The sequence below is a fragment of the Calypte anna genome, chromosome 4, assembly GCF_003957555.1.
Source record: "Calypte anna isolate BGI_N300 chromosome 4, bCalAnn1_v1.p, whole genome shotgun sequence".
Lineage (NCBI taxonomy): Eukaryota > Metazoa > Chordata > Aves > Apodiformes > Trochilidae > Calypte > Calypte anna.
In genome coordinates, this window is record NC_044247.1 from 15,794,989 (window position 1) to 15,807,623 (window position 12,635).

Sequence of the window (12,635 nt, forward strand, 5' to 3'; positions counted from 1 at the left end):
ATCTAGCAGGGCTCCTGGGACACTGCTGCGGTGCAGAGACAGCAGAGACCCAGAGCTGGCAATGGAGACCATGCAGGATGAGCTGGGGACTCATCAGGGGAGAGCAGTTGGGAAGTACAAGGCATGCAGGGGGAGAACTGTTCAGTGAACAGCCAAGATAAGAGATATTTTGGTTTTTTCCTTCTTGAGCAAGCAGAAAAATGTCATTGGGGTCATCCCAGAATTATTTATTTTATCTGGAACCAAATGTTTCATTTCAGAAATTAGTGAGTATGTTTGGGGTTTTGTTACCTTCTGTTTAGGTCATAATGTAACATAAAGAAAGGCTGAAATGAAACATTTTCCAAGTGTTTCTCTCTATTTTAATTAGGGGGGGGGGACACGACCCTCTGCCAAGAAGATGGCCCAAGAACATACATAAATGCAGTCCCTCATAAATACCCTTTTGTTTCCACCCAGTTATCATTAACTGTTAAAAAAATACTGCCCACCTCTGGTAGCATTTGATCTTAAATTCTTGTGTCTGTCTGCAAAGGCAACTCTCTTATCTCAAAACAATCACATCTACCTCCCACATAAGGTACACCTTGGTGAGGTGAACACCAGGACAAAGAACCTGCAGCAGAGGAAGGAGCCAAGGGACCCTCCCTGCAGGTTCATGCCCTCGATGCAAGCTCCCAGATCAGAACACTGGGACAGGGAGCCATGAGCCTCCAGTCTCCTGGCATCTGCCCCAGGTCACAGAAGAGAAAGCAGCATGGCCATGCTGGGTGCTGTCTCTGAGAGGAACCTTCTTCAGGCTAAGCACTGACCCAAATCTATCAGCTGGCCAAGCCAACCCCTCCTCCTTCCTGCACCCACCTCACACAGAACAGCCCCTGGAGAAAAGTCTGTCTGAAAGCAGGGTTACATGAGATGACCTATGCTGCTCTCCTGAATGCTTTGTGGTTCTACAAATTGCAGTGTGGGGCTTTAACAACATCAGCACAGTGCTCTCCAGCTGTGTGCCAAGGGGATGCAGTCACCCCTTGGGCCACCCTGCTGAGAAGTGGTATAAAACCATGGTATAAAACAGTTGTGTGAGGAAAAGCAAGGCAAACGGGTCTCAGTGCAGGGCTAGGACAGCCCAGACTGAGCTGCAGTTCCCTGTGTGGCTTGCCCAAGCTCTGGTCTGTGTGAGATAGTTCATGCTTTTTTTAAAAAAAAAAACTTGTTTACAAACATATCTTAGAGTAAGCAGTTCTGAAGCTATGACTTTACAGAGAAGAATTACACTTGCCTGTAGGGCTGTCAACTGCATGTAGTTCATATCTGACAAATGCTCTGTGTGTAGAATGGCTTCAGCCCAAGCTTTTTATAAAGAGAGCTGGATTTAGGTGCTTGCTACATGCAACTAAGCTGATGGTGGTTTAATAACATTCACAGCCTTACAGTCCATCTCTGTCAGAGAAAGCATTTTCCTTCCACAGCAATGATCCTTTTGGAGCCCTGAGGAGATTTCAAGACCCTTTGTGAAAACATTTAACTCTACTGAGGCCTATTTTATACATTGTAAAAACTGCACAAAATGGCTGGAGTGGTTACAAGGTACAGAAAAATCCAAACTTCCTGGCTGTAGAGAAGGCAGAATATTAATCCTTGAGCTTCACTTTCAACACTAAAATTTGCAACCATACAAAATCCATTTTGGAGAGGTCTCATACAATGAACCCCTTGCACAGGTTGACAACACAGAAATGCCTGCTATGAGGAAATGCTGCCATCAGGCTATATGCAAAAGTTCAAAGAAAGTTTGTAGCTGAACCCTGCTTTGAAGGAAATGCAAAATGAGACCTGTGCTCCATTATACCCAACCTAAACTTCATCAAAGACATCAGCTCTGCCAGCAATAAACTGATGCAAAATTTTGGGATGGTTGATACCTGCCAGGCCACACAAACCCATCCTTAACATGAGCTAATCTTGTCCTCTCTCATCCTGGTGCTAACCATCACATCTAATGATGCAAAGGGAGCACTGCTCCATTTTTAGCATCCTGTGGATTAAACAAAGCCTCCTTAGCAAGGAGTCTCCCCTTACTGAATTTGTCTTCTGAGCAAAACCACAGTTGAACTGTGAGGTGCCCTCCTTAGGACCAGGGGGATCAATTTGTGTGTCACCAGCTTGAGGTGGAGAATAGAACAATAAGAAAGTCAACTGGAGAACATGTTTGCTGACAAAGCTCTTATTTGCTGTGGTGTTCAAGACCCGCCCTCCTATTTTAACGCTGCCCTGGTGTGTCTGGTTTTAAGGCTATGATCTGTGGTTGAACTCCTTAAGTAACCACCAAGGAACAGAAACATCTGATCTGCAGCTGTAACAACGAAATTCATCAACAATTCTACATCCCTAAATGGGAAAAAAAATTCCAATCATAGCTTAAAAAAAAAAATAAATCCCCCCTTCCAAATACAGCCTGGCAGCGAACAAGGGCTGAACCATGTGAATCCACCTTGTGCTTTCCACCCCACCAACCTGCTGGGCCACGACCATGGAGATGCAGCCATTCCTGCTTGCATCCAGTCCCACTGTGGTGTGCTGGGAACCTGTGAGCAGAGTCACCTGTGCTTCCACCTTATGTGCCCAGAGCTCCTGAAAGACACTGCTGGGAAAGATGGCCACATCTTAATGAGCTTATCTGCTAATGTTTAGTTTGGCCCCTCTTCCACTGCATTTGCTGTATCATGAGCATATATATGTATAAATATATGGTTTTTTTTCCCTCTCTTTAAAAGCCTCTCTCCCCATTATCCGTGATAATGTGGAAGAGTTAGAGGGCTTTTTCTTTTTAAAGCGATTATGATTATGTGCAACCTTTGCTCCCGAGTCATTCAGACAGAAAGCACAGACAAGCCCCCCTGCTGGGAGGTGACAGCTCTGTCTGGCTCTGCGGGGCTTTGGTATTCATAGCTCCACGAGGTCATCGCTGGAAAAAACCTTGACGGTGATGTGACCTGGCACCTCGGCTGCTTCTCGGCTGCCTCTCCCTCGGAGCTGCAGAGTCTGCTGTTCTCTGGGGTCACCGGGTGAAGCCGCCAGCACTGCCTGTCCGAGGAACTGGTCACACAAAATGTTGCTGTTCCAGAGCTAAAGACAAGGGCAGAGAAATGAGCCCAGATGAAGCAATGCTTCTCTGACACTCCACCTGAAAGGGTTGTGCTGGAGGAGAGTCACCCCCATTAACCCCTTGAAACAGCCAGTGAGGAGGGAGGAGTACATCTAAATTAAGCTAAATGTTTAGAGAACACATGGCAGATTCTGGATTTGCATGCTCATTTATATACACTTTGCAAATAAGGACCTAAATGCAGCTTTTTGCTTTCTAGGTCACAGTCCACCTAGAAGAGGCAGAAAAATTACCTATTTGAGCTCATCAGTGGTAAAACCCACCATGCAATCAGCCTGTCTGAGCCACTGTGCTCACCTCTGTGGTGTCTTCAGTGCTTTTTCCTCTGAGTTCAAGCCAGGCCCCACACTGCTCCAGCAAAGGACAGCAGTGGTTTTAGAATCCTGGGATGTCTCCTTTGTCACTACTCAGCATGGGCTTGGGCACACAGCAAGCAGCAACCAAAAGGATGTTAATGTTGGTTTTTGCTGCTGTTTTTTTTTGCAGACACTGGCTCTGGACAACACTTGTTTTTTCTGTCTCAATTTTGTCAGGTAGCAAATGAGGCAAAAGATAATTCTCTAAATCCCTTCAAAGCCTGGGAAGGAAATATGCCTTCTGATCCCAAAGTGCCATCAGTTGCTGTTTTATAGAAAAGACCTAGACTAGAGAATCAGAAGAGCAGCTGAGCAGCACAAGGTGTAGCCCAGTGAGAGAAGCAGAGGTTCTCACACTTCTGTCTTGGTTATCAGCCACAGGAAGGAAGCATTAGAACACATCAAGCTCAGTGATGCTGTTGTGTCCTCCCACTTGCCTTTAGCAGCCCACCCTGCATGGCTCATCTCACCTGGACAATGACAGGACTGTCAATGTTCTTCCTGTAGAAGATCCCTTGTGTGTTGAAGGTGGCACTGGTTGTGTCCTGTTGCACAGAGGAGCGCACGCTTTGGTTCTCACACCTGATAAGCACGTAAGGATCTGCTCCTGAAACACAAGCAGCAGCACAACTCTTAGGACACAGAATGGCAGCTGAGACCTGCCCAGAAACCCAGAAAAAGCAATCCCCTCCTGTGCCATGCAGCATCACAGCTGCTGGAGGAACAAGGCACCAAACTATCTCACATCCCTGCTAGCTGCCTGTCACCTGCAGAGGTGGAATATCTTCTAACAACTGTATGCTCAGGGCTGGAGACCAAGCACCATTTGCTGTGAAACCAGCTCAGCTCTCAGACTGGGTCTGCAATCTTTCCACATTCCCTTGCTGTGCATCCCCCTCATTCATCTAACACAGCACAACTATTTCTGCCCAATCCTATTGTTGGTGACACCATACCTGTTTTTACACACCTTGCAACTTTTTAGATGTGGATTTTTAATAAACCCACTGAATGTGTGCAAGCATAAGTCAGAATCATGATAATTTCTTCCACATTTCATCACCATCTACTAGAAAATGCCACCTGTAGAACAACAGCCAAAAGGCAGGACCTTTTTAAGGAAGCTTCTGTTTTTTAAACAATTCATACCCAAGATGATTTTCCTCAGACACATCACTTGTTTGCAGGAAGGAATACCAACATGCAGCCTTTAAGCCCAGGTTAGATGGGGCCCTGAGCAACCTGATCTAGTGGAAGGTGTCCCTGCCCATGCAGGGAGGCTTAACGAGATGATCTTTAAGGTCCTCTCCAACCCAAACCATTCTGTGTTCTATTTTATGAACATCTCAAGCAAACAAACCACATAACAATTACATCCAAAGCAGAAGAAACTTCTTCACTTATGAGAAAGAAATAGATTTTTCCATATGCTGCGTGGTGACTGCACCTGGGCAGATGTGTGCTAGGCCTGTTACCCTGACAACCTCTCACACTTCCTAGAGCAGGTAGCAATGTATTGGGTTTTTTTTCTGGTAAGCAATTACTTTCTGTGTCACTCAATGTGTGGATTTAGCTCTGGGGCATGGGGCAGCACCACGCTGTGTAATCAGTGAGGAAAAAGCTCCCCTCGTTTCACAGAGATTTGGAAAATAGAGCTGAATAAAATGGGGTCTTGCATGGAATGGTATCAACTACGTTGGCCACAGGGAAAGAGCAAAGAAAAATCTGATTAACAGTAATTAACAGATAAAGGGTGTAAGAAGGGGTGGGGAAAGGACACAGAGCTTGAAGAGGTAACAGGCAGAGCTGCTGGACAGGGGGGCTGTTAAGGAAGGGACTTGGCTAAGAGAAAGGAGAAGGAAATCCAACATTTGAAAGAAAAAAACACAAATTCTCAGAAGGAGATAGGAAAAAAGAGGGAGGCAGAAAAGAACAAGAAAGGTACCTGCACAGCATGACCTCACAATGGCATTGCTGAATGGTCAGTTGTATTAGGAGGACTGGCTCCAATTCCAGAAGAGAAGAAAGAAACGGGAGAACTGCACATGTGGCATGAGACAAGGGACATTCTCAGCTGCAGTTGGCCCAGTCACTTGCAGCTCTGGGCCCGATTTATTTACAGCACAAAGGCAGTGCAGAAAGGGCTACTGATGTGGAAATGCCCCATTCTAGTGTTTGCCAGGAGCTGGGAATAATAAGAACTGAAGCTGGTCTGGCAGTGGAAGGAGGACTGGGTTCACTTCTTTCTCAAGCACACACAACTCCCTGTGCCTTGAACACCATACTATGTACAACAGCTGCTTCACCTCAGTCCTGTGGGCATGCTCTTGTACTGGGAAGTTGTACCAAAAAAAGCAGAACAAAGGAAATATTTAAAGCCTGTAAAAGCCAGTGACAACTGGAACAGTAATGACATTTCTGAGGCTTAAAGAAACCTATGCAGAGTAAGCTCGTGGGAAAAAGAGTGCAACAGACAGCAGTGAGAGCAATTCTAAAACAGACTTGGGAAGCACAGACAGAAAATCTCGAAGCACACAGTGTTCCCTTGTCTTCATGCAAACCTGTCACTGTGCTTGGCATGCAAATATTTGGTCAACTTCAAACCAAGCTAATTCAGAGAGGTACTTCCAAGAGAAACAGCCTGCATGCATTCAGTAATTAGTCTGGGCAGCTAGATTCATCCACTCTTCTTGACAACAGCAAATCATCCAGTATTTTTTCCAGGCAGGACAACAGATGAAAGACAACAGCAAGGAGCTTTCCATCAAGCATTTAAAATAGAGATTAAACAACTTCCCTGTGTCAGGAACAGGGGTCTGATGACAACCAGCTCATGACCCAGACCGGATATGTACTTGCCGTGCAATCTTCATTCTCTTCCAGTTTTAAGTAGCTGCTCAGAAATTTTGTGCTTAGCACAAGGCTAAGATGACAGTGATGGACTTATGTGAAGTGCATTCAAGTCTAAAATCCCCCTATCCTAGTTATAACCAAAAAAAAGTACCTCTGTTCAGGCTGCTCATACTTTCTGAAACTGCATACCCAGTGTCAGAGTACAGAGACATCCTGATGTTTTCAAACAGTTTGTCACAGATTAATGCTGTGTCTCAGTTCTCAGAAGCTTCAGAATAAATCATAACCTCCTCTTTATCATCAAAATTTGTCTTCTCTCTGTGCTAAGGGATGATAATGACAAACCAGGCAGGTGGCTGGACAAGATGGAATACAGTTGACAGCGACTAATGGTAAGAAATGAAGCAGCTTGAAAGCTGAGATGCTGCAGATCAGAAGGTGAAGGAGAATTCAGGAAATCCTTGTGAAATGCAGTGGGACTAATCAGACACAGCAGCTCACACAGAAACAACTTGGTACCAACCTCTGCACCAGAAAAGGAGTAACCTTTGCATGAGGGTCTCTGAGCAGCAGGCAAACACAACCACTTACTCTACCTGATTTCTACTTGAATAAACATATTGACTGTGCCTAACTTGAAAGGAAACTTCCACTTGTCACTCTCAATGGCAATTGCTTTGTGGCCTCTTCCCTCATCTCACAGGATTGATTAGACAGGAGGCTGCTGTTGACTTCTAGATCTCGTTCTCATGGGGAAAGGCTCCAGGAGCAGCAGGTCAGGTTGGTATTTCAGTCACTGCTCACGTGACTTCAAGGTCTAAACTTACAGTTTCTCCCTTCTGAGAAAACTCTTCTTTTTCAAATGCCTGGCTGCTATTTCTCCTTGAGATAAGCATGGCAGAGGGTCCAGATGTAAACACAGAGAAGCCAGAGAGGAGATGAGAGATGACAAGGATTCTGTAAGCTTTTGTGGAAGCATTAGGAGAAATCTTAGAATATGGGGTAGTTCATGTGCCCAGGCACATCACCTCCTAGTGCTAATTTAATATACATCCAGACAGCATGCTTCAAGGAACTTTTCAAGCTACCATAAAAAAATGAGAGAGACATGGACTACACCCAGAGACTCCAGTATCAATTGGGAGCTTTGCCAAACTTCCCAGCAAGGTGCCCTCAGAAGGCAGAGTGCCATCATGGGCATTACCCATTGTGCTTCATTTTACTGTGTGGCACAAATGTCAGCATTGCACATTTGGCTTCGTGGGTTTTGTTGGTTTTTTTTTTAATTCTTATGTATACACTCACCCTACTTCATTTGTCTGAAGCTGCTGTAAGATATGGCATTCTACAAGAAAATTCATTAATGTACTTTGTGAGCTGGAGATACTTGCAGGGGACAAGAAAAGTCTAATGAAGATTCAAACAGGGATTTCACAGCACAATTCAAGATAATGGGGAAGCTTCTGAAATGAAGGAACTCAGCTCTCCTTCAGTGCCCCCTGAATGGATGATATTTGAAACTACAGCTTGAAAAGAGACAAAAGGCTTTTACTGAAAGCTTTATGTTGGTACAAAAGGAAAATATATCAACTTTTTTTGGTGGTTTTATTCAAAGTCAAACAGTAAGATTGATTTAAGTTTCGTATTCAAATCCCGGTTTTGATTAATTTAAAAATGGGACTTTTTTTACACAGGGAAATGGAAATACTTCAGAAGAAAAATTATAATGATACACTGATTTTTTTCAGCCACTCGACGAATTTCATACCAATTCACAAAGAATTTCACTTAACCCAATTCTGCATTTTTTCCAGAAGATAAAACAACCAAGCAGAAGTTCTGCTTAGATTTAAACAGAAAATTTGTGGATCCGCTCCCTGCAGGCAGTTCTTCCCTCAATAGGTTACCTTTTCAGTTCTGTCAGGGTAATCAGCAGCCCAAAACTGGATGCTGAAATTGAAGTGGAAGAAGATGCTCCAACTCAACCTGACCATGCATGGTAGCACGGGGTCCTAAACCTGTAAGGGCTATGCTGTACTTAGAATATTTATAACACACAGGTTCTAAGTCCTGTTTGTATATTCCTGAGGGTCTGTGTCACAATGCACCAAATCCCACAGCACTCTCAGAGCTCAAGCCTGGTCTTTGCATCTGCAGGCAACTGTTTTTAATGATCTTGTCAAGATTGTAATTGTTCTAAGGACTGTGAAATGCTAAGGGTGGAAAATTGGCTTTTATTGCTTTACTGCAGGGAATGTCAGAAAAAACTGTCGAAGAAATTTTAAAGGCAAAAGAAAAGTGCCCTTAAAAATGAAAATGAAAAAAAAATGTCCTTCATGGGGCAAGAACGTTCTGCCTCCTCCCAGTGCACTGCTCTGCTATTCTTGTCACACACAGCTCTCACCCATCCATCCTGCCTTGCTGAGAAGGCTGAGCCACACCACTTGCTTGGCTGAGATGTTTGTGGCTCCTGTTTGTTGAAGAAGAGCACCAAGAAAAATGAAATTAATCAATTTTCTGCATCTCTTCCTTCCAACATTCCTGTCTGATGAAGAGACAACCAGACTTACCAGAAAGTGACTTTCACAGGGAAAAGTACATTCAGTCACCAGAGTGGGTGCCAGGAACAACTATGAAAGGGGACTGGAATAAACCAGTAGCCAGCTGGCGGGAGAAATTTTACAGCTGCTTTGTGAGACTGAAGATGAACTGCACTACAGGTCTAAGTTTAATGTCTTCTCTACCATGAGAAATTAATGCAACTGAGCTCCTAATCTTAGAGCTAAAGATGTATCTTGACCACACATAGCTGATGTGTTTCAGGAACCTCTTTGTTTTCCCGTTCCAATTTCACAATAACATCTTTGCTCCTTTGCTTTCTTCCTACCAACTACTCAGTGCTGCCATGGGTCTACCTTTTCCTGTTGCACAGGGCATGGAAAATGAAGGCTGACAGATGGAGAGCAGGAGTGGAAAATGAGGAAGCAAATGACTACTGGACAAGTGTCCTAATTAACTGTCAACATCAGGTGCCAGGAAGACATTTTAGTGTCCTCCAGAACACTTCCTTTGACGTGTAGATATGCAGTCCTGTTCAAGTCATTTAACCTCCCCCTGTCCTAGTTTATCCAGCTGAAAATGCTCATTTGAAACCATAATTTCCTCTCTGAAGAGCTATTAAGCTTGTGGCAATGAATAGCAAAGTGCTCTGAAGACCATGAATGACATTGCTGAGGTAAGTGTAATGCACCACATAGGTCTGTGCTGTTCAGCTGCCTCCCTGGGTATTTTTCATTTAGAAAAAATGTAATGCTCAAAGGTGAATTTTTCTCTAATCCCCACAAGAAGTTTCTCAGGATGTTCCAGTTACCATCACCCACGTGGACCAGCATAGATGAAACATCTTATTCACCTGATCCCTCCTTTTGAGCAGATTTTGCAACGCGCTGAAAAAATCCCCATAAACCTTTAGTTTGTTTGGATAATTTCTGACTGCTTACACACCAACTCAGATCATCTGTAGAGGAGTGAAGAAGTCCCTTCCACTCTCCCAGGCTTGCTTTACACTTACCCCCTGATCGGTCTTGCTTCTGTAAACCCTCTGCAGAGTAAATTTTGATTTGGGTGACTCTGCGTGGATAGCCACAAAGAAGACTCCAACATGTCATTTTGGGCTTATCTGTCTTCAGCTCCCTGAAAAAACATGGGAAAAACAAGCAAACAATCAATGCCTGTGGAAATTTGGCATTTTCAGAACATAAGATTTGTGCTCCTTCGTCATCTACCACTTTGGGGATTTGCGGTACAGAAATGACAGACTTGTCATCTTTCACATGGCACCAAAGTGGTGGAAAAAAATCTGATTTAAATCATGGAAAATTGCATCAAAGCAAAAAAAGAATTCAGTGAGCCTGATTTAATGAAACATTAATTTTGCCTTTGCATACAGCCACTGGTTTCAAAGATGATGGTCAAAGAAATAAGCAGCATCAACTGCAGTTGCAAGCACCAGTGTTCTGATCCGGAACTGGAGGCAACTACAAAAGCCAAACTGAAAAGTCAAAAGACCCAAACTGAATTGTCCACTAGGTTCCTAATTAAAATGCACCAATCCCAGTGAGCCATCTGGAGATTGTTGGAGGTGGCCCTGACCATCTCCAGGTCAGGATCACTACATCACTTCAGTTTTGGAGTGATATGAGCTAGGAAGTCTGGTATCTTCGGGTCAACCAGGAAACCATCTCCAAGACTGTGCAGGCAGTGTGGGCAAGGAAAGATTTTGTGTGGCTTTGAGTACAACCTACCTGAGTCTTGATGGCACATCTGTGAAAAGCCTCAGGATAAACTTTGCAGTGATGCCAGGGAGATAAGTAGTTGGGATAAGGACATAGCGGCCTTGCTGAAGGATCCTCTTGAGGAACACGGTGCGTGTGTTGATGTAGGGAGATGTGGCCACTCTCTCCTGCACAGTGAGCTTGTGCAGTCGGTAACTCCTGTTATCCTCCACCTACAGCCAAGGAGCAGTGCAGGGATTAATGCAAGGAGGGGTGTCAGAGCTAACAGGCAGGATTTCTCTGCACGTCACACAGCCTTGCACAGGCAGAAAGGACAATGTGCAAGGAAGGTAAATGGTTTGGTAACTGGTGTTTCAGCCACTGAAGCTGTGGCAGAGATAGGCCTGATGGGCAACCCAGTGCTTCAAGCACTAGCCCACACAAGCTGTTCTGCACTTCACTGCATGGTTATTTACTACATGTGTACCCCTAAAGTTTGGGACTGGAAAAGACATCCACTAGCAGAGACAGAGCCTCAGATGAGGCTGAAATTCATCTGCCCCCCTTCTTCATCAGAGAGAGGATTCCAGTCTTACACAGCAGGCTCTCAATCCAGATGCACACAGCTGTATTTTCATCTCCCATTCCTGAATACAAAAGCCACAGAATAACCCTTTACATTTTGTTCTAAGCCTTGAAGCTGTGCTTAACTATCAAACCCTCTTAGGGAACTGATATTTGCTATAGCACAGTTAAACTATAAACATATTTCCTAAGCAGCTCCTGGGGGCAAAGACAGCCCTATGTTATTTTCTGGTAGTTGCCTTGTTTTTAGATAATGTAGGCCATGGTCTTCCAAAGGTCTGTAGTCATGGCAATGAGCCTGGTGAGTTAGAACACTTTTGAAAGAGAAAAAATTACTGAACAAAAATCAAGACAGAACACTGATGCTTTTCTGAAGGTGTGACTTTCTTTTCCAAGCCTTTCCACATTAGATATACACATAAACAAGGCAAGGTAAATAATGTTACTCTCTGTAATGACATTTTTCAGCATATGTGGTTAAAAGCTGTTTGTCAAATCAAGAGGTGTGAAGCACATGCTGGCAGCTCTGACTGTTAAAAACTGACTAGTTTTTAGGTGGACTCAGCAAAGTCCCACTAGCTAGAGCATTGGATAAGAATTCCAATCCCTCAGTGAAAGCAGATGCAGAAGCTGTTTCTTTTACTTTTCTCCTTCTTCCAGTTTGTATGTTTTCATTTTTCCTCAGCTTGCCCTGGGAGTGCAATTAAATCACTGCTTGGGATCCCTTTTGTTCCTTTCACATATGCTCATTTCCTCTCGACTCTTTTCTAAGTGACAAAAGAAAAAATGTGAACTTTTCAAACCCTTTCAGTTGGCTGCACTTGCTGATGAAAAAGAGGCAGGAGCATTGAGTGAGAAGGAGACAAAAACCCTCCATGTTTCAAGCATTAATATTTTTTGTTTTTCTTTTCCAAGCTTGGGGTCGGAAAATCACTTAAAATTCTTTTGCAGTAGGGAAAAATTACTTTTGTTCCTTTAGTTCAAACAGAGTTTGACTTGAACTACAGTCCATTAGAGTTCCAGCAGCCTGTCCCCAGCACCACCTCTGGTGACTGAGGGCACTACCCACTCACAGCTCATGTTGATAATCATGATAATCACATTTCTGTCTGCCCAGGACCTCATTGCCTGAAACAGGAACAAACTCTGAACCAGGGCTGCAGACAGCTGCCTACCTTGAATATTTCAAAGCCAGTGGGGATGCTGTCTCCTTTCCCTTCTTTCTTGTATTTACGGCGATCCTCCTGTTGCAGTGAGACCAACACTTTGTCCTCAGTCTTCTTAACATCAAAGATGTACTAGGACAAGAGAGAAGAGGGTAAGCTGTTAGAAATGCCTTAGGACACTGAGGATAAAGCCATCACCAAGGAAATACATGGACACAAGGGAGGAAAATGAAAA

General features: G+C 44.0%; 1 protein-coding gene across 3 annotated transcripts in view; it reads right to left on the bottom strand.

Moving 5' to 3' along the window:
* Positions 1–251: 251 nt before the first annotated feature.
* CAPN6 (calpain 6) overlaps positions 252–12,635 on the bottom strand; it is a 49,376-nt gene continuing 36,992 nt past the window's right edge. For all 3 annotated transcript variants that reach the window (XM_030449317.1, XM_030449319.1, XM_030449318.1), the window contains exons 9-13: positions 12,410–12,532; positions 10,680–10,882; positions 9,947–10,068; positions 3,993–4,129; positions 252–3,126 (exon numbers count right to left, since the gene is read on the bottom strand). In XM_030449317.1, coding sequence (XP_030305177.1) covers positions 2,944–3,126; positions 3,993–4,129; positions 9,947–10,068; positions 10,680–10,882; positions 12,410–12,532 — 768 coding nt within the window. In that variant the 3' untranslated portion in view covers positions 252–2,943. The remainder of the gene's footprint in view (positions 3,127–3,992; positions 4,130–9,946; positions 10,069–10,679; positions 10,883–12,409; positions 12,533–12,635) is intronic.